Raw genomic sequence first — 23267 nt, 5'->3', positions numbered from 1 at the left:
GAAATGATCACATCCAAAGCCCACATTTTTGTTTGCAAGTGTCAGATTAAAGTTTGGAACTGGATTTTACAAGACACAATAATAAATAAAACTGCAATGAGAACCACTGATATTGATGACTTATAACATCCTCATTATTTGTAAAGGATTGCAGCAGAATTTAAAATATTCTGATGGTTCCTTCATGGTTGTTGTTTGCTAATAAACATGTGTAAACAAATCCTTCACAAAGTATCCATCAATCAACCCCAAGGAGCTTCACAAGTAAATATAGCCAGTCTTCGTTACTGTTCCATGTGAATATTGTTCATTGTAATGTTCATTCAACATAACGGGCATATTTCAATGAGTCAGAGTTTTCAAGCAATAATACCAATAAAACATCTTAACACTACATTTGATTCTAGTCATTTTTACAACAGGTTTGTACATTACATGGCAATAAACACTATTCTTTCAAAATTTCAGAAAGTTTTAATTTTTCAGTGCCACTTCTATCCATTTCTCTTTGAGCTGCTTTGAATGATGAAACCAAATCACTTTTTTCCTCTCCATGATCTTCTCCAAAATTCTTCTCTTCTTGCTTCACTCTGCTTTCTCTCTCAGCTTCCAGCAACTCAACAGCTGACAAAAACAAATCCTCTTCAGCAGTATTTCCTTCCTCTTCTAGTTTTTTATACAATGACAGAAACTTCTGTGTCACTGAACTTCTGCTCTCATCAGCGATGTTAACTGTTGTCATGAGATTGGAATATTCCTTGTGGAAGCGTCTGAAAAAAGAATTTAAGCTATGATATCAAGATGTCATTTTATTTTGAGACAAAATACAATCAAAAGGGAAATCTTAAGAAAAAGAAAATAACAAAAATGACAAAAATTCTTCAAATCAACTGGCTTTTCTAGGAAAAAGCAAGTACATATTACAGTAAACATGGAAAAATGCGTACACAGACAAATACACATACAGGTATCAGATATATGGAATTTTTATATTGCAACACTTGTCCCAGTGTCCAAACAACTTTTCTGGGACTTCCTATTCACTGCCTCTACAGCCAGGACCTTTCACTGTAAATTTTTGCTTCTTGCCTGTAGAAAAGTAACATATTTTCTCCAGGTGACAGAATACTGAATATATTAACAACCCATAGCAACAGTGTTTTATTAATGTGGTGTTTTTAGGTCCATTTTCCAATGAGGATATTAGTTAGTGTACAAGAGAGGAGCTGTGTTTTGATCACTATCTGTATATGTTTATAAAGTTATTTTATGTATGGACTCAGAATAAATACAATTATCATGTAGGATAAAAGTTAGCTCACCATGTTTTTGTACTATTCTTTTTCAAAGTATCTAGAAAGTAGCATAACCATCTGACTAACTTGTAAGAGGCTCAAAGTTGCTTTCCAAGAGGATACATGTGTCTTGCATGCTTGATACTGATTTCAAGTTGATCACATTTCTGCGGTTATTAACAGTCATTCCCTGTGCAATGGACAAAGTATATGTTACTTTTATAATCAAAGTTAATTAGTTTCATGTTCCATGGATCGTTTTGCACACAAAATCTTAATGTTGTGGAATGAATAATTTTACAGTCACATAATAAATTAAATGGTAAACATGGCTACATGCTGAACACACAATGTTTCTTAAACAGATGTCTACAAGATGATCAGGGATAATCACCACATATTATTCTTACAGCACATTATTGAGCTATGAAGACTTTCTTTCTTAATTCCATATGACATTGTTGAATGTCAATATGCAAAAAATTTTAATTTACTGATTTGTCTTCCCACAATTTGCAATGATTTTAAGTGCAAATGTGGCTGACTACGATTTTTTAGGAGTTCCAAAATGTGTTTATACCAGTTTAAATTTTGAAGTTTCCATCCTATGTATCTGCAGTACCGACTGCTATCTTGTCGGCCACACAGTCAAATGCGTGTGCTGCCAGTTAGCCCACCACATTATCTACAGCCGCCAACACAACACGAGGGCACTGCAATGAATGATTACACCACTGCCAATGAGATGCAAGCAAAACAGAGGACAGTTTTCCAAAACACAGAATGGACAATTGTATTCAGAAAACACATCATACGATGTGGATTAAACTGCAAATTTGTAATCAGTCAGTGCCCTTTCAACTAGCTACTGGAGCTTCTGTCACGTCGCTTAACCTATGAAAAACTACTGCTTAACACATAAGAAATTTGGCCAACCACCTTTGCAAAAATCAAGTCTGCATCTCACCACATATAAAATGATAGTGTTTTAGTGCTTGCAACTCACTGCTTACCTGCAAAATACAAAAACATGACTAAGGAAGTCCCTTTCACTGTAGTTTGCTCACGGGCAAGTCCAAATATTTTCAGCATGGCTGTGTTTGATTCCTACCGATAGGATGTGCAGGACAATGTGCATGTCACTGACACAAAAGTTTCCCATGCCACAATTCAACAACTCTGTGACATGTATCAACATTTGTTCGACAGACAATGTGTAGACAAAATTTTTGGATCACCTAGAGGGAAGACAGTTCTTCTCAAAAATTGATCTTACTGAAACCTATCATCAATTACCACTGGATGAAGAGACAAAGAATATTTTTGTTGTGAATATTGATGTCGGCATGTTTGAATATCAATGCCTATCTTCCTGAAAGGCTTCTGTACCTGTGTTGTTCCAAAAATTCCTTTAACAAGTAACGTCCAATATGTCTTCTAGCTTTAATTATTTTGATGACATCTGGATGAACAGCGGAACAACACCTTAAAAATTTGGACTGTCTTTTTCAAGTTTGTGGGCCTCAAACATACCTTGCAGAAATGTTCTTTTTTTAACACAATCATTGAATACTTAGGGCATATCATTGATGCCAATTATGCTCGTCCTATGATGAAACATTTGCAAGCAATTCAGCAACTGCCATCTCTTAAGAATTTACATGAACTGCAAGCTATTTTTGGAAAACTGACTCACTACTTGGAGTTCATTCCTAATGAAGCACAAATTGCCATGCCTCTGAATCACCTCAGATCTAAAAATGTTCTGTTCCAGTGGTCAAAAGACTATGACTAAGCTTTTCAAAGACTGAAAAATGCACTACTTTGTCAACGTTGCTTTATCAGACCACTTGTGCTTGTGGTCAATGCCTCATCCCATGGTGTTGGTGTGGTTTCGTCCCATAAAATTGGCAAAACAGAACACCCCATCGCATTTGCTTCAAAATTTGAACAGTGCTCAGATTAATTAGTCAGCCGGAGAAGGAAGCCCTGGCTATAATATATGGTGTCACCCAATTACATCATTATGTGTTGACAGAAAATTATTCCTGGTCACGGACCACTAGCCTATGACTGCAAGGTTTCATCCATCGAAACAAGTTGCCAACCACGCAGCACAAAAGCTTCATTGTTGTTTGCTATTATTGTCAAATTATCAGTATGAAATTCTGTATCGCCCAACAGTGCAACACACACACACGCTGAAACACTGTCTCGTTTACCTGTCAGCACAGATGCAGCATTCGATGCACTGGAATCTTCTTTTGTACTTACTGATTCTAGTGGTTTGCAATCACTGGATTCTTTTCCTGGTGATTCACAGCAGATAGTGCAAGCCACGGAGCGTGACCAATCACTACCATTGCTAGAAAGTTACATTCACAAAGGTTGGCCATGCTTTCAGAAATGTATTCCTGACTCCTTAGTGTGAAAATACTTTGTGTACTGCAACAGTTTCTCTCTTCTGAATGATGTGATTCTGCTTCTCATGCCCAAAGACCAAACAAGAGTGTTAATCCTCACCTCATTGCAACAGCAAGTTTTAAGTCATCTACACAGAGTTCATTCAGGAACAGTTCGCACTAAGCAGCTGGTGCACCAACATTGTACATGGCTTGGTTTAGATAAGGAAACAGAATTCGTGACAGCAAAATGTCATGCTTGGGTGGACGACAATCAGGCTGCTCTGCGCCAGGACTTTTTCTCCTAGCCGCATTCTGATACTGCATGGCGATGCCTCCATATAGACTCTGCTGGCCCCTCTTGGTAAACAGGTTGGTCAGTTATTGTCGATGCCAACTACAAATATCCTTTTGTTATCCCACTAAACAATTGTTTCTGGCAATGAACCTTGTTTTCCTTCCAAGGAATTTTAACAATTTTACACGTGCAATGGAATACAGCATGTCAGGACAGCAATGTTTTTGCCACAGTCTACTGGCATGACCAAAGTTTTGTTCAAATGTTCACGACACAAATGTCAAAACTTCGAGTTTCACATTCACATAAAGATGTTTCTGAGTTTACATAACACTTTGCTAGCTCCCAACAATTTTCTGACAGAATGTTTGCATGGGAGATGCCACAGAACTTTGCTGCATTTGCTCTGATCCAGCTTCAGACTTCAGCATGAAGTTGCACCCAAATGTCAGAGTTCAATATCAAGTGTACAACAAGCCACAACTATGGAGATCCAGCATTGTTCTCAGATCAGCTGACAGAGCACAGTACAACATTCGTGGTAGTGCAGGTATACATCAGCACCATCAAAATCAGCTATGGCACCACGAATTCAGTGATCCTGCAGTAGATCAAACTGTTTTAGATTTCTTCACAGCATGACGTCCGGCCACTGTGATGCAGCCACATCTGTCTGATGCAAATGCATCCTCCTATGCAGCTAACCGAGCGGGTGTCTCAACCCATGGCCAAGTCAGTGATGGAAGTCTCTGCCTGCCCACCTGCACTGCCATTGCTGCCAATGTTGCAGGTCATCTCTTCCAAGGATATCAATGCTGTCACCATCAGCTAGTTGCCGGCACCCTCCAAGTCGTCGGACACATCATGCGCCTGGCTTTCCAAGGCAGTTTCCCTGGTGCTTGCAAGCTGCAGTGTCTGGATACGGTTCGGTCTGCTCTGCCCCCAGACACATACCCAGCCTCATCACTATACACAGCATACGCCTTCACCCACACCCTCCAAGTTAGTGAGGGAGAGAGGCAGTATCGGCCACATATCCAAATTCGAGCAACGCCAGTTACGCTGCCACCTTTCCTACAGCAAGCACGGCAACACAAGCACACTACCATGAATGATTACACCACTGCCAATGAGATGCAAGCACCCCCTCTCTGGAGCTTCAGCAGCGGGTGTACTTAAGTTCAAACATACTTGCACTGACTCCATTTTGTATGTTTGCCAGTTGATTAACATTTACAGACTTCCATAGTGGCCAGGGCTCATGATCTACTGAATAGTTATTGAACTGAAGACTGACTGATTTATAAATCTGCAGTATCTGTATGTATTTAAACAATCAAAACTACTATTAGCAGCTGACATTCCAACTACAGCAACAAAGTTATTTATTATTTTTACTATTTGATCTTAGATGTAGAATAACCCCCCCCCCCCCCCCCCCTGAACCATGGACCTTGCCGTTGGTGGGGAGGCTTACATGCCTCAACGATACAGACAGCCATACCGTAGGTGCAACCACAACGGAGGGGTATCTGTTGAGAGGCCAGACAAACATGTGGTTCCTGACGAGGGGCAGCAGCCTTTTCAGTAGTTGCAGGGGCAACAGTATGGATGATTGACTGATCTGGCCCTGTAACACTAACCAAAACGGCCTTGCTGTTTTGGTACTGCGAACGGCTGAAAGCAAGGGGAAACTACAGCCGTAATTTTTCCCGAGGGCATGCAGCTTTACTGTATGATTAAATGATGTTGGCGTCCTCTTGGGAAAAATATTCCGGAGGTAAAATAGTCCCCCATTCGGATCTCTGGGCGGCGACTACTCAAGAGGACATTGTTATCAGAAGAAAGAAAACTGGTGTTCTACGGATCGGAGTGTGGAATGTCAGATCCCTTAATCAGGCAGGTAGGTTAGAAAATTTAAAAAGGGAAATGGATAGGATAAAGTTAGATATAGTGGGAATTAGTGAAGTTCGGTAGCAGGAGGAACAAGACTTTTGGTCAGGTGACTACAGGGTTATAAACACAAAATCAAATAGGGGTAATGCAGGAGTAGGTTTAATAATGAATAAAAAAAATAGGAGTGCAGGTAAGCTACTACAAACAGCATAGTGAACCCATTATTGTGGGCAAGATAGACATGAAGCCCACATCTACTACAGTAGTACAAGTTTATATGCCAACTAGCTCTGCAGATGATGAAGAAATTCATGAAATGTATGATGAGATAAAAGAAATTATTCAGGTAGTGAAGGGAGATGAAAATTTAATAGTCATGGGTGACTGGAATTCGACAGTAGGAAAAGGAAGAGAAGGAAACGTAGTAGGTGAATATGAATTGCGGCTAAGAAATGAAAGAGGAAGACGTCTGGTAGAATTTTGCACAGAGCATAACTTAAGCGTAGCTAAAACTTGGTTGAAGAATCATGAAAGAAGATTGTATACATGGAAGAACCCTGGAGTTACTAAAAGGTTTCAGATAGATTATATAATGGTAAGACAGAGATTCAGGAACCAGATTTTAAGTTGTAAGACATTTCCAGGGGCAGATGTGGACTCTGACCACAATCTATTGGTTATGAACTGTAGATTAAAACTGAAGAAACTGCAAAAAGGTGGGAATTTAAGGAGATGGGACCTGGATAAACTGACTAAACCAGAGGTTGTACAGAGTTTCAGGGAGAGCATAAGGGAACAATTGACAGGAATGGGGGGGGGGGGGGGGGGGAGAAATACAGTAGAAGAAGAATGGGTAGCTTTGAGGAATGAAATAGTGAAGGCAGCAGAGGATCAAGTAGGTAAAAAGATGAGGGATAGTAGAAATCCTTGGGTAACAGAAGAGATACTGAATTTAATTGATGAAGGGAGAAAATACAAAAGTGCAGCAAGTGAAGCAGGCAAAAAGGAATACAAACGTCTCAAAAATGAGAGCGACAGGAAGTGCAAAATGGCTAAGCAGGGATGGCTAGAGGACAAATGTCAGGATGTAGAGGCTTATCTCATGAGGGGTAAGATAGATACTGCCTACAAGAAAATTAAAGAGACCTTTGGAGAATAGAGAACCACTTGCATGAATATCAAGAGCTCAGATGGAAACCCAGTTCTAAGCAAAGAAGGGAAAGCAGAAAGGTGGAAGGAGTATATAGAGGGCCTATATAAGGGCGATGTACTTGAGGACAATATTATGAAAATGGAAAAGGATGTAGATGAAGATGAAATGGGAGATACGATACTGCGTGAAGACGTTGACAGAGCACTAAAGACCTGAGTCGAAACAAGGCTATGGGAGTAGACGACATGCCATTAGCACTACTGACAGACTTCGGAGAGGACAAAACTCTACCATCTGGTGAGTAAGATGCATGAGAGAGGCGACATACCCTCAGACTTTAAGAAGAATATAATAATTCCGATCCCAAAGAGAGCAGGTGTTGACAGGTTTGAAAATTACCAAACTATCAGTTTAATAAGTCACAGCTGCAAAATACTAACGGGAATTCTTTACAGACGAATGGAAAAACTGGTAGTAGCCGATCTCAGGGAAGGTCAGTTTGGTTTCCGCAGAAATATTGGAATGTGTGAGGCAATACTGACCCTACAACGTATGTTAGAAGATAGATTAAGGAAAGACAAACCTACGTTTCTAGCATTTGTAGACTTAGAGAAAGCTTTTGACAATGATGACTAGAATACTCTCTTTCAAATTCTGAAGATGGCAGTGGTAAAATTCAGGGAGCGAAAGGCTATTTACAATTTGTACAGAAAGCAGATGGCAGTTATAAGAGTTGAGGGACATGAAAGGGAAGCAGTGGTTGGGAAGGGAGTGAGACAGGGTTGTGGCCTCTCCCTGATGTTATTCAATCTGTATATTGAGCAAGCAGTAAAGGAAACAAAAGAAAAGTTCGGAGTAGGTATTAAAATCCATGGAGAAGAAATAAAAACTTTGAGGTTCGCCGATGACATTGTAATTCTGTCAGAGACAGCAAAGGACTTCGAAGAGCAGTTGAACGGAATGGACAGTGTCTTGAAAGGAGAGTATAAGATGAACATCAACAAAAGCAAAAATGAGGATAATGGAATGTAGTCGAATTAAGTCGGGTGATGTTGAGGGAATTAGATTAGGAAATGAGACACTTAAAGTAGTAAAGCAGTTTTGCTTTTTGGGGAGCAAAATAACTGACGATGGTCGAAGTAGAGAGGATATAAAATGTAGACTGGCAATGGCAAGGAAAGCGTTTCTGAAGAAGAGAAATTTGTTAACGTCGAGTATTGATTTAAGTGTCAGGAAGTCGTTTCTGAAAGTAATTTGTATGGAGTGTAGACATGAATGGAAGTGAAACGTGGACGATAAATAGTTTGGACAAGAAGAGAATAGAAGCTTTTGAAATGTGGTGCTACAGAAGAATGCTGAAGATTAGATGGGTAGATCACATAACTAATGAGGAGGTATTGAATAGAATTGGAGAGAAGAGGAGTTTGTGGCACAACTTGACTAGAAGAAGGGACCGGTTGGTAGGATATGTTCTGAGGAATCAAGAGATCACCAATTTAGTACTGGAGGGCAGCATGGAGGGTAAAAATCGTAGAGGGAGACCAAGAGATGAATACACTATGCAGATTCAGAAGGATGTAGGCTACAGCAGGTACTGGGAGATGAAGAGGCTTGCACAGGATAGAGTAGCATGGAAAGCTGCATCAAACCAGTCTCAGGACTGAAGACCACAACAACAACATGTAGAATAAATTAATATCTGAATTCTCTGTTCATGAACAGTGTCCATTCCTCACACCTGTACCCACTGAAGAACCACACATTTGTTAATATAGACATATGCTACACCGTGCCAAACATAAGAACTTTGTGAGTGTTTCGCATTGAGCAACGTAACCTCTCACCTGTGTTTACATTCCGCGCTGACCAGTTACAGCTGTAGCGGCGCATCGAAAGCTAAGTACTAATTAATTGTTTGTGTATAGTGGTTTATTTAGGAACTATAGTAGTCTTCAACCAGAGTTTTTAATGTTTTCTGGTGAAATAATTTCAGAAGAACCTTTTGGGAACTGTTTTCAGCTTTGTTACAGTCTCATTAGACGTTTTATTCTCTTTCTGTATTAGTCTTTTGTTTTATTCACATTTGTTGTTTATTAATACTGTTAATAATAGTAGTTACTTCCCTTGTAGAGTAAGTTTGTGTTTATTGTAGTCAGGTTTTTAACATCTTCTTATTGTAGCAGCGGAACTTAGAAAAAGTAAAATTTTACCATGAGTGAGAAGTGTGGGCTTTGCCGTAGGTTTGTGAGTAGTGGATTGCGGTGTGAGACTTGTTCAAAGTATTTTCACTGGGGGGGGGGGGGGGGGGGGAATGCAGTGGGGAAGCCAGTGGGCATTCTGGTGAGATCCTCTCCTGGAACTGCAGGTTATGTAGCAAGAGTAAGTTGATAGAGAAGCAGGAGCGTAAGATCTGTGCCCTTCAGGTGCAGTTGAAAAACGCACAGGAGGAGCTAGATAGGATGAGGAGGGAGAAGGGGGTTGGGGAATGGGAGCTGGCTGTTGGCAAGAGATCTGCTAGGAGAAGAAGATTTTCAGATAGTTTTACTATTGGTGTTTACAATAGATATGACCAACTGTCAGAGTCTAGTGGAGAGGAATCTCTAGTAGCTGTAGATGTAGGAAGTACGCAGCAGACCTCAGTAGTTACGGTGGCTAGAACAGTTGCAAAGTCGAAGAGGAAGAAGAAGGTTCTGCTGTTAGGTAGTTCTCATGGCAGAGGTGTAGGCCAGCAGTTGCAGGAAGTGCTGGGGAGTGAGTACCAGGTCACCAGCATTGTGAAGCCTAATGCAGGATTGGCTCAGGTGACTGTTAACATAGGGGGGTTATGTAGGGATTTTACTAAAGAGGATCAGGTTGTGATTGTGGGTGGGGCTGGTAACAGTACTGATAGGGATGGGAAGTATGACATAGATGGTGACCCGGAAAAGATAGCCACTCAGACTGGCAACACGAATGTGCATTTCGTGGAACTGTTTCAGCGCCACGATCAGCCTCATCTTAATACAGCCGTCAGGCGTAATAACATGAGACTTGGGGGTGCGCTGATGACAGAAAGCATGGGTCACATTTCAGTGGTGTCGGTGGAGTCTATCAGCAGGACGGGTTTCACTAGACATGGCCTGCACCTCAACAGGTATGGGAAGGGGAGGTTGGCAAAGCTTATAGGTGACAGCATAGGTGGGGTTGGTGGGATCACTCATGGGAAAATTCCTACAGTAGTGGGTGTTAGAGCTGCACCTTTTTTAGATTGAAGTCAGCTGATATGTATTCCTGCTTAAGGGAAGTCTCTCTAACAAAGGAACCACTTTTGACAAAGCTTAGGTATCCGAGTAATGAGGGAATTAGTATATTTCATCAAAATATACAAAGTATTAGAGATAAAGTTAGTGAACTGCTTACAGATGTTGACTCTGAAATTATTGGTATATCTGAACACTTCTTAAATAAGGAGATGATTCAGAGGCTTCCTTTACCAGGATACAGGTTGGCTGGGAGCTTTTCGAGGAGCTCTTTGCAGTGTGGGGGAGTAGCCATGTATGTGAAAAACGGCATCCCATTTGAGTCAATTGATGTTTCAAAGAATTGCACTGAAAAGGTGTTTGAATGTTGTGCAGGTGTGGTTAAATTTAACGGAGCTAAACTTCTAACTGTTGTTATTTATAGATCCCCAGACTCCGATTTCACAACATTTTTGCTAAAGCTAGAGGAGGTTCTTGGTTCACTTTATAGGAAATACAAAAAGTTAGTTATATGTGGTGACTTCAATATTAATTGTATAAGTGATTGTGCAAGGAAGAGGATGCTGGTAGACCTCCTTAATTCATATAATCTTATGCAAACCGTATTCTTTCCAGCGAGAGTGCAAGGGAACAGTAGAACAACCATAGACAACATTTTTGTTCATTCTTCATTACTAGAAGGGCATTCTGTTAGCAAAAAGGTGAATGGCCTTTCAGATCATGATGCACAAATTTTAACTCTAAAAGATTTTTGTGCTGCAACACGTGTTAAATATAGTCATCAGCTGTTTAGGAAAGCTGATCCAGTTGCTGTAGAGACCTTTGTAAACCTTATCAAGGAACAAGAGTGGCAAGATGTTTATAGCGCTGATACAGTAACGATAAATATAATGCTTTTCTCAAGACTTTTCTCATGCTCCGTTAGAATGTTCAAAACAGGGTACTAGCACAAACAGGCAGCCTGGGTGGCTGACTAGAGGGATAAGAATATCTTGTAGAACAAAGTGGCAATTATATCAAAACGTTAGAAACAGTCAAAATCTAAATGCAGCAGCCCATTACAAACAGTATTGTAAGGTGCTTAAAAATGTTATTAGGAAGGCAAAAAGTATGTGGTATGCAGATAGAATAGCTAAGTCTCAGGATAAAATTAAAACCGTATGGTCAGTCGTAAAGGAAGTGGCTGGTCTGCAGAGACAGGTCGAGGATATAGAATCAGTGCGTAGTGGGAATGTCCGTGTTACTGATAAGTCGCATATATGTACAGTATTTAATAATCACTTTCTGAATATAGCAGGTGAACTAAATAGAAACCTAGTCCCAACAGGGAATCATATAGCGCTCTTAGAAAAAAGTGTTCCGAGACTGTTACCTGAAATGCTCCTCCATGATACTGACAAGAGGGAGATTGAGTTAATAATTAAATCACTAAAGACCAAGAACTCTCATGGATATGATGGGGTATCTAGCAGAATACTGAAGTATTGTTCTATGTATGTTAGCCCAGTACTTAGCCATATATGTAACTTTTCCTTTAGGAGTGGTCGGTTTCCTGACCGATTAAAGTACTCAGTAGTGAAGCCACTTTATAAAAAGGGAGACGGGGATAATGTTGACAATTATAGACCTATTTCTATGCCATCGGTGTTTGCTAAAGTTATCGAGAAGGTTGTATATGCAAGGTTAGTGGAGCATTTAAATTCACATAATTTGCTGTCAAATGTTCAGTTTGGTTTTAGAAATGGTTTAACAACTGAAAATGCTATATTCTCTTTTCTCTGTGAGGTTTTGGACGGATTAAATAAAAGGTTGCGAACGCTAGGTGTTTTCTTTGATTTAACGAAGGCTTTTGACTGTGTTGACCACAAAATGTTACTGCAGAAGTTGGACTATTATGGAGTAAGGGGAGTAGCTTACAATTGGTTCGCGTCTTACTTTAAGAACAGAAAGCAGAGGGTAATTCTCCGCAATATTGAGAGTGGTAGTGATGTTCGGTCCCAACGGGGCACTGTTAAGTGGGGCGTTCCCCAAGGGTCGGTGATGGGGCCACTGCTGTTTCTTATTTATATAAATGATATGCCTTCTAGTATTACAGGTGATTCAAAAATATTTCTGTTTGCTGATGACACCAGCTTGATAGTGAAGGATCTTGTGTGTAATATTGAAACAGTATCAAATAACGTAGTTCATGAAATAAGTTAGTGGCTTGTGGAAAATAATTTGATGCTAAATCACAGTAAGACTCAGTTTTTACAGTTTCTAACACACAATTCAACAAGAACTGATATTTTGATCAGACAGAATGGGCATATTATAAGCGAGACGGAACAGTTCAAGTTCCTAGGAGTTCGGATAGATAGTAAGCTGTTGTGGAAAGCCCATGTTCAGGACCTTGTTCAGAAACTATATGCTGCTTTATTTACCATTAGAACAGTATCTGAAATAAGTGACACTTCAACACGAAAAGTAGTCTACTTCGCATATTTCCATACGCTTATGTCGTATGGTATTATTTTTTGGGGTAGTTCTTCTGATTCAAAATGGGTATTTTTGGCTCAAAAACGGGCTGTTCGAGCTATATGTGGTGTATGTTCGAGAACCTCTTGTCGACCCCTATTCAATAGTCTGGGAATTCTGACACTGCCCTCACAGTATATATTTTCTTTAATGTCGTTTGTTGTTAGCAATATTAGCCTATTCCCAAGAGTTAGCAGCTTTCACTCAGTTAATACTAGGCAGAAATCCAATCTGCATGTGGAATGCACTTCCTTGACTCTTGTGCAGAAAGGAGTGCAGTATTCTGCTCCATCCATTTTCAATAAGCTACCACAAGAACTCAAAAATCTTAGCAGTACCCCAAACACTTTTAAGTCTAAACTGAAGAGTTTCCTCATGGCTCACTCCTTCTATTCTGTCGAGGAGCTCCTGGAAGAGCTAAAAAATTAAGCAAATTCCAGTGTTACATTGTTGCTTTTCTTTATTTAAATTTACGACTTGTCACCTGAATATGTTTTTTTATATTTCATTTTATCTGTTTCTAATATCGTGTTATAATTTCATGTATTGACTCCTTCCATGACCATGGAGACTTCTCCTTAATTTGGTCCCACGGAACAATAAATAAATAAAAAAGAACTGATGTCCTTTATGTCTCTAAATCTGCAACATTACTCCAGTCCTAGTGATAAATATGAATCATCCAAAATCATAAGTATCACCTAAAACATTACTCATTGCTGAAGATGAAATATGTGTATGTATGTTTCATGCGACTGAAATTAAATGTATGTCTTCAGGAAATGGCTTGGATTCAGGTAATCAGCTTAAACTGGAGACATTTAAACAACAAACCACAGAACTTGAAAATTATCAAATCTGTGATTATTGTGCTTTCATATAGCTAGACCTGCACACTAAGGCAGAAATTTTTGGGTCTTCCTGAAGATGTCAGTCATGCACTACACCTGGAAAGCAGCTACTCAGATAGCAGAGAATGTGTGGCATGTAAATGAACACATCTTAAGTTAGAGAAACCCTCTGTAGGGCCAATAAGGAATAAGTATGAAGCTCTATAGACAAAATAATGAGTTATCTGTATTTAGTATGTATGTGGGGGGGGGGGGGGGGGGGTTGGAAAAGAAAGGGTGTGGATGGGAGTAATACACAGTCTTGCAGGTCAGGAAAAAGAAAATGTTACATAACATTAGTTAACTGCAAATGCATTCAGGGAAGCAGCTCAGAATTTCTCTTACTCATCAACCATAAATGCAAACATAATACTTGGTACAGATAGGTGGCTGTAACCAGACATTAATATGTATGAGAACATTCTTAATTTCTGAATGGAAGAAATATTGTTAAATTGGCTGGGCAGACAGGTACTAGCAAAGGAACTATTGCCATACAAAACTGAGTTATGTTTAATTAAATAATTACAAAGAGTATGAACACATGATAATCTTGGTGAAGATTACCTTCAAAGTTGGAGCAAAACTATACCGTAATCCTATGTTCCCATCGGGTGCCCACAGTAAGTACTACAGAGGTAAGCTGCACCACTGAAGGTTACAAAATATTGCACTTCAATTTACTGGTGATGATATAGGCTATTGATAGTACCAGCCAGCCACATACTGGAAGAAGCACTCTTTTAAAATGAGAATGGGTAGCATGGACAATGTTGCGTAACACACTGAACCAAATGTATTTTCCAAAGGCATCCAGAGATGATGGTTACACAATCCACCCAAGAGAGAGTAACACTGGTGACAAAGAAATACAGTTTTACGATTTACTGGCTCAAGATACAAATATCAATAGCCAAGCACCATTAATCTCTTTCGTTGAGAGGCAGGTAAACAATCCTACATGAAAGTGTACAAAAAAGTAAAAAGAAGAGCAGCCAATAGCTAATATTTAACTTTGGTAAGAAGAATGAGAAGCTATTCCCATTTTTGGATCTCGCATATTGATAGTAAGAATACCTATCAAAAGTGGGGAAAATGGATTATCGATAAATACAAAAAATTAATACAATATGAAGCTACGGCTAACAACCGTAGTTGTAACTCGGAGCTTGCTCCATACAAGGTTCACTACCTTTGAAAGTCAAACATGGAAGGAAATCTTTCAAGGAATAATCCACCGCTTGGCAATAACCAAGGAAGACTGCACTCGGATACGGTGGGCAGTCACCTGAAAGATAACTTGGATGAGTCGGAGCATCTGAAAATACCCAAAACGGACAGACGACCAAAACTCAAGACAGGACAAATAAACTACATTGCGACACACAATATAAATTCCCTCATACAACCAGGCAAACTCAAAATTCTGACAGATGAAATGGATCGCAAGGGGATTCTCATAACCGGACTTCAAGAAATGAGAAATACTGATCAGGAGCCGATAGAATCACAAGGATATAGGATTTATAAGGGAATACCAGGGAAAAGAGTCATGAAACAGTGTCCACAATTTGGAACAGGATTCGTGGTGAGTCTGAAAATAATAGAGTCCGTAATAGAATTTAAAGCACAATCTCCCAGGCTCTCAACATTAACGCTAAAAGCTGCAAATAAAATGTACACAATAATAAATGCCCATGCCCCGACAAATGATAAAAATAATAAAAAAGAACACAGAGAAGAGGTAGAAAAATTTTGGGAGCTCTTAGATCAAACGACGAATAACATTAATAAAAATCACATCAAAATTTTAATTGGAGACTTCAATGCCCAGTTAGGAAGGGAAAAGAGATATAGAGACATAATAGGGAAATGGACAGCACAAACAAGAACAAACAAAAATGGCATAAGACTAGTGGAATTTTGCAGAAACCATGACACGATCTCAAAGTCGACGTATTTTAAGAGAAGACCAAGTAAACTAAAAACTTGGAAACATCCAGACTGGAAAAAAGGAGAATGGCAACTGGACCATGTCTGCATGGATAAGAATTACCACAAGGAAATTTACAATGTGAAAGTACTGAGAGGGACAGATACCGGATCAGATCATTACATGATAAAAATTAAAATTAAATTAACCCCATTAGCAAAGAAAAAATCCCACCAGAAGAAGAAGAGAACCTATGACCCTCATAAACTGATACAAAATGAGGATTATGAAGCACAAACCAGGGGTATAAAAATAACAGATGATCTGGAAGAAATAATTCCCAAATTGAAACAAATAGCTGAACAAGTTGCCCCTATAAATCCAAGGAAAAAACACCAGTGGTGGAACGATGAATGGGATGAAGCAGTGTTGGATCGACACCAAGCCTGGTTAAGGCATCAAAATGAAAAAACAGAAAAATAATATTTGGAACACACAAAACAAAGGAAGACAACACAAAAAATAATAAGGAGAGTTAAACGTCAGTACCAAAAAGATATACTTCTAATGATAGAAACAAATAGTGAAAAAACAAACTCAAGAGACTATTACAAAATATTTGGCAGACAATTACAAAGATATGATCCTCCAACATTAATGTTAAAAGATAAAGATAATAACCTAGCCCATAGCAATAGTAAAAATACAGAAATTCTAGCAGAAACATTTAACAAGTTACTAAATTGTGAAGATCCCCCAGAACTTCTTCAGATAAACACAGAAACCCCAATTAAAACACCAGCAGAAAATATAAATCCACCTACAATTAATGAGATCTACAGAGCTTTGAAAGAACTCAAAAACTACAAAGCAAGTGGAGAAGATCAAACGTTTGCTGAACTTTGGAAATATGCAGCAGAACCAGTAAAGATAGCATTACACCAATGCATAGTAAAAATCTGGAATGAAGAGAAATTACCAGAAAATTGGACTACTGCTATAATACATCCATTACATAAGAAAGGAGAAAAATTAAATCCAGACAACTATAGAGGAATTTCCCTTTTGGACTGCACGTATAAGATCATGTCAAGAATACTATACAACCGCTGTAAAGATCAACTAGAACTGGAACTGGGAGAATATCAAGGAGGATTTAGATCCTGGAGAAGCTGCCCAGAACAGATAATCACCTTGAAGTTAGTTATGGATGTCGACGAAAGAAGGCAAAAAACAACTAGTCATAACCTTTGTAGATTTCAAAAAGGCGTATGATTGCATCCATAGATCTTCAATGATGAAAATATTAAGGAATTTTGGACTTCATCCTAAATTAATAAAAATGATACAGTTAACCTTAACAAACACCAAATCCAAAGTAAAATTTAGAGGAGAAATATCTGAACCATTTACGATTAAAACAGGGTTGAGACAGGGAGATTGTTTATCACCATTGCTATTCAATTGTGCTCTTGAATATGTAATGAGAGAATGGTACAAGGAAAATCCTATGAATATTAAAATTGGAACTAAGAAAGATAAAATAAACCTAAATTGCTTGGGATTTGCTGATGACCTAGCATTACTAGCTAATAATATTCAGGAAGCCACGAAACAAATAACAAGCTTACAAAATATAGCACAAAAATTAGGACTCCAGATATCATTTGAAAAGACTGAAATAATGGTAACGGATCCACTTGTAATAGATCACATCACAGTGAACAATAGGGAAATTAAAATAGTGAAACAATTTAAATACCTGGGTGAAATTATAACACATAAATTGGATGAGAAACCTGCATGGCGAGCAAGAACTAATAAAATGATAAAAGCTCAAAAACTAACATGGTCTACGTACAATAAAAAATGTCTATCAATTAAAACAAAATTAAAACATTACAAGACGGTGGTTCAACCAGAGGTTACATATGGAAGTGAAACTCTTTTTAAAGTCACCCAGAAAAACAGAATTGACAAAATTTTAAAAGTAGAGAGAAGAATTGCTAGAACATGCATAAATAAGAAATATCAAAAAGCTGGGCAATGGCGGATAGTTCCAAATGAAGTGGTATACAGAGAACTGGAGCCTATCACTGATACTATACGAAAGAAAAGGATCTCTTTTTGTGGTCACATTCTGAGGACACCAGAAACCAGATTATCAAGGAAAATTATTGAGAAACTCTGGAATTTGAAACAACAAGGAGGATGGCTTAAGGAAATAAGAGAGGATATGGAAGAACTGGAAATAACTCTGGATGATTTGCAGAACAAAACGCCAAATTTAAAGAAGTTGAGGGACACAGAAATAAGATTTAAACCAAAAATTGACAAACGACATACAATGAAAAGGGTATTTACAGATAAGGAACGACGAAAAGCATCGGAATGAAAATACCAAAGAAGAGGACCAGAAATGATTGACTGAAGTGGTCCAATGAGGCCGTAAAAGCAGAAGAAGAAGAAGAGGCTGTAAATCAAAAAATGTCATTGTAGTGTCTTTTAATAGTATAAGATTTGCTTGTAGTTTAGGGAATGTAACTATGCTAATAAGAAGTGTTTATACATCATTTTACAGTATATTGTAATGGAATGTTATGTTGCTTTGGAATGTTGTAATCCCACACTGCATGGTGGTGCATATATGTGCTGTAAATCAGTTTCCATCAGCATTATAAAGCAGCAATAGTTTTTTAAGGCTCTATCCTCACAGCAGTGATACATTGCTGAATCACCAGTTTCAATTATTGCTTTCATTATTAGCAATTTTCACAGAGTCAATTTTCTGTGCAGAGTGATGTTTGGTGTTGACACTGTACAATCTTAGTGTTGAGTACTGAGTGTTTGAATAATCAATAATCATTGTTGTAGCTAAAGGTAAGCACTAAAACAGTATGTATTGATGGACTAATTTGTATATTTTACATCATCTTACCAGGATAAGTCCATCCACTGAAGACATGGGTGTCATTGATGCTTGCTTTACTGTTAATACTTCATTATCACCAATTGAAGAGTCACCATTAGAGCTTCAATGGATCAGCAAAAGGTATTCAATGGGATACATAAAGCACAAAGTTCTAAAGGCCCAAGGCAGCATTACTAAGGTAATTGCCACAGCTGCTGGTGTGAGCCAAGTAGATATTGTTCAAATAAAAATGGAAGAGTGCCAAAAACTTAAAGATAAAGACACCTTAATTGAAGAACTTAAGATTAAGCTTCAGGCTTCAAGAAATTGCAGTAAAGTTCAAATTTTGATCCTGGCCACAAATAGCTGGACTATTGAAAAAAATGGCTAAAGAATTTGCTGTTTCAACTAAAATGGTGAAAAAGTGTAGGAAACTAAAGATGGAAGATTGGATTTTGGCAACACCTGCAAACCAAAATGGGAAAAAGCTCAGTGATGAAGTAAAACAAAATGTCTTTACTTGTTTGGAGATGATGAGTTTTCTCATTTATGCCCAGCTAAAAGGATTATGATGCAGTAAGAGTAACTGGGAAAAAGATTCACAAGCAGGAACCACTGCTCCTTTGTAACCTGTAAGAAATGTTCTTTGCTTATTGTAAGCAATATGGAAATGAACTGAGCTTCTCAAAATTTTGTGAGCTCGGGCTGAAATGGTGCACTACAGTTGGTGCTTCTAGATCACATTCAGTATGTGTATGTGCAATTTATCAAAATGTCAAATTAATGTTGGCTTCAGAAACATCCATCCGAGACGACTACAAGGTTTTGAGAAGAAACTATATGCAGCTTGGAATCAAAAGATTATATACTGCAACATTGCAACAAATGTCCAGGAAAAATACAACTAGAGGCTTTTCTTAAAGATGCTTTTAAAGATTATGACCTTGAAGAAGCAATGTAATACAAGCAATGTGTCCATTCTGACAGAGGCACATTAGAGACATGCCAGAGAACTGTTGAAGGTTTCATGGAGGCACTGATTTGGAAACTTACTGGTTTAAGAAGCCATCACTTTGTGACATAACACTGAAGTTTATACCTTAAGCAGCTAAAAAGAAATCTTGCAGGAAATGAATTAATTGTATTAATGGATTTTGCTGAAACTTGTTCATTTGTTGTTCAAGATGCTGTGCAAGGATTTCATTGGGAGAATAGTCGGACCACATTACATCTGTTTGTTATCTATTTTGGTGGCAAAGAATGTCAGAGTATTAGCATTTGTATTATCAGTGACTGTCTTCATCATGATGCCATTGCTGTCCACCCCTTTCAAATAATGTTAATAGCATATTTAAAGATAAAGAACGAAAAGATTAAGAATATTTATTTCTTTAGTGATGGTTCATCAGCTCAATAAAAGAATTTCAAAAATTTCATCAATTTATGTATGCATGAAAAATTTTTGCCATCAATGGTGAATGGAATTTTTCTGGAACAAGCCACAGTAAATCGCCTTGTGCTGGCACTGTGGGAACAGCAAAAAGACTAGCAACCTGTGCTAGTTTGCAGAGGCCCTTCGATAACCAAATATTGACGCCATACAATTTTTTTCAAATTCTATGGTGACAGTATTCCAGGCATAGTTTTTTGCGTATAAAAAAAACTTTGAAAAAGTTCAGCTTGATCAAGCAACAAGAAGAGTTTCCAATGATGCTACAGCAATCACAGTTAATGCCTCTGAAGTAGATGAAGAAATTCCAACAATCTCAACTGCAAGTTTACAACCAGGACAGTGTGTTGCATGGGTGTAAGACAATTTTTGGTGGGTAGGAAAAGTTTCATATGAACAAGATGATGTCCTCATCAGCTTTATGAACCCACATGGTTCTGCTCGTTCCTTGCACTGGCCAACTGCTAAAGACACCTGCTGGATTTCTGAGCAAGATATTTTCATGACTTTAGAAGCACCATCATCATCAGGAAGACAATACAGTTTTCCTCAGTCTGTCATTGACAAAATTGTAGAACTATTTAACCAAAAATGGAGCTGACTCTTTAGTGTTTTTGTTTTGCAAATTTGCTTGTGTTGTGTATGGCATTTGTTAAATTAATGTTTGAAACTGATTTATATACTAAATAAAAAATTTATTAGAGGACTTAATGAGCAAAATATCTCACTTCTCGATCTTCAGGAAGTGCTAAAATAATAACTTCTGAAATGTATTCTTACTAATCAGTATGTAAGCTCCAGAAATTAAACAATATAGCTTTGAAAGCTTAAGTATGTTCTTTCCAGCTGTGGCAAGAAAAAAATAGATTGAACAAGACACAGTTGAGATATTGCCCCCCAAAAATACGCTACAATTTGCACTTAGAAAATTTTGGCCAAACTTGCAGATGCATACCGTCTCATCTAGGCATCCAATGTTAATTAAATTTGATACATATAAAGACATCATAGGTAGGAATAATCCTCTGAAGTTTTGGTGTGATTGGTCCATACAAAAACAAGCAGTGGTTGGTCAAACCTTGGCTCTTACAATAGTGCGACAAATTTTTTAGCCACTTTAGAGGCTTGTATCTATGTTTAGGAGTGGCTAAATCTCACATTTTTGTCATGGTGTGATTCAGCATAGAAAGTTGTCTGTGTATATTAATGTACATGACCAAATGTTTGCTAGAAATTTTAAAAATGCCTACCAAACTTAGCACATTTGTGCCTTTGTACACGATGCGAAGATGAATAGCCTCTCTTTAAAAGCTCCTAAGAATTCAACCACTGAAGGCACTGAACTGAAATTTGTTATATAACCATCAAAGACCATATAGAACCTTCCCACAAAATTTCATTAGATTTGGAGATGGTCGAGTGGGGACCTCTGGTCACCTTGACATGGAATGACCAAAAAGTAAAAATTGCAGAGAGGCCAAGGTTGAATAAATTAAGTAGGCGTGAAATGACAATGGGTTGCAGTTGGTGAACAGAGATGAAGGAACTTGTTTAGGTTGGGCTAACATGAATAAATGAATCAAAATTGTCTCAGGTCTGAAAACAACAACACACTCATACTATTATTGTTATTTCTTGAGATCCTAAATTTGCACATTTTGTTATTTGTTGTTACTCTTCTCTATATTTCTCACTCTTTCTGGTGTAGGGAATGGGGGAAGGAGAAGAGAGGGGGGGGGGGGGGGGGGGCAGGAACAACAAAATGACAGGGAGAGCTGGGACACCAAGGAAATTATTCCAACAGGATGCCAAAATAGTTACACCTCCAAAACTGTTTTAACATTCAACACCAATGAAGGCTGATTGGAGAAGGTGGTCTCTGTTGGAGATGACCTATTTTTGAAACTTTCCACTGATTTCAAATTTCCAGCGAATCTTGAAAAAGCACATCGAATATAAAATAATGAAGATTTTTCAAAACTTTTGTCATGCTACTTTAAATTTAACGAAATTGCGTTATGTATGAAGCAAATGTACACCTTTGGGTTCTCTACAGAGAAATTTGTTAATATTGTATTTATGTCGTCTTCACATACATTGGATTCATCAACTCACAGCCAAACTGTCCTGTTCCAACATAACCGAGACCCCAGACTACTTTACGAGATCAGTGAATCATTCCAATAAAGATTTCAAGCGGACAGCATCAGCACACTGGAAAGCAAGCGACATGCAGCTGCTGCAGAGGACTGGGTGTTGTGTGTACTTCATCACCATTTTCACCATCATTGACACGCAAGTCACCGAAGTGGCGTCAACTAAAAAAAAACTTGCAATACGGCGGCCGAACTCTGAAGGGGATATCTCGGCCAATAAATGCCATACGATCATTTCATTTCATTGCCCCAGAGTTTGTCCACAAACATCTGTTGCACATTTACAGCCACGCACCAAATCAGCATGTCATTAGCACACCTTGAGGCCGTTTTTTATGTAGTTTTCTAACATCTTTACGATTCACATGATAACGCCAAGATCTGCCGTGGTATATAACATTCTACCGTTGTGCAGTGCTCACTGAGATCGCCGAAGCATGCCCAGAGCGCAGAGTATTTGAGTCAATTGAAATTCTTACGCTCGCAAATTATCCTCGGGGTAAAAGATATTCCTTATAGGTACATTTGGAGCAGGTCTGGAGAAGGTTGGCTCGTACTTCGGTGGAAAGGATTTGTACACATCGTACCAAATTGGTCTATCTTCATTCTTCATGGCACCAGACTTCAGAAGACCGGTAACCCTGCGAACGAGAAACACGGACATAGTTTCTACCTGTGAACTACACTATTGTCATCATATGCAACTTAAGACCACACGATGTGAGGTAGTAGCAAAACTACTAAAATTTACCTTGAATATATAGTTCCAACTTTTTCTAATCTGCTACTTGCCATGTCTCAGAAGGACGCAATATTTCGAACACCACTTCTGTTACACTACGAAGAAGAGATGGTTTTCTCCTATAGACCAATAAGATATCTATACATCATAAACATTGTTCACAACAAAAATATAATGCTACGCTGCTGCGGTCGTGGTTGTCTAGTGTTTGTAAACACACGAACTTTCAAGGGCTCTATACCACGCTACACTCGATGTTTACGCGAACGCTGGGCTACGTCATCTCGACGTCACTTCCTTAGTTCGTTCGGGTGAAACGAAGCTCTCCCTGTTTACACATGACAGTGAACGAAGTCGCGGCAGCCAGTAATATAGGCGGCAGTGA

The 23267-nt window shown here is 38.5% G+C and overlaps 1 protein-coding gene across 1 annotated transcript; it reads right to left on the bottom strand.

Annotated features, from left to right (window-relative positions):
* Positions 1-380: 380 nt before the first annotated feature.
* LOC124801866 (probable 28S ribosomal protein S23, mitochondrial) lies at positions 381-23171 on the bottom strand. Its single transcript, XM_047263105.1, has 3 exons — positions 22892-23171; positions 22620-22781; positions 381-770 (listed from the first exon to the last, which is right to left on the bottom strand). The coding sequence occupies exons 1-3, from the start codon at positions 22933-22935 to the stop codon at positions 449-451; spliced, it is 528 nt and encodes a 175-aa protein (XP_047119061.1). The 5' UTR covers positions 22936-23171; the 3' UTR covers positions 381-448.
* Positions 23172-23267: the final 96 nt, after the last annotated feature.

The sequence above is a fragment of the Schistocerca piceifrons genome, chromosome 1 (assembly GCF_021461385.2).
Source record: "Schistocerca piceifrons isolate TAMUIC-IGC-003096 chromosome 1, iqSchPice1.1, whole genome shotgun sequence".
In the NCBI taxonomy this organism is placed as follows: Eukaryota; Metazoa; Arthropoda; class Insecta; order Orthoptera; family Acrididae; genus Schistocerca; species Schistocerca piceifrons.
Note: the sequence above shows the minus strand (reverse complement) of the source record. Positions and strands in the feature narration are given on the sequence as shown.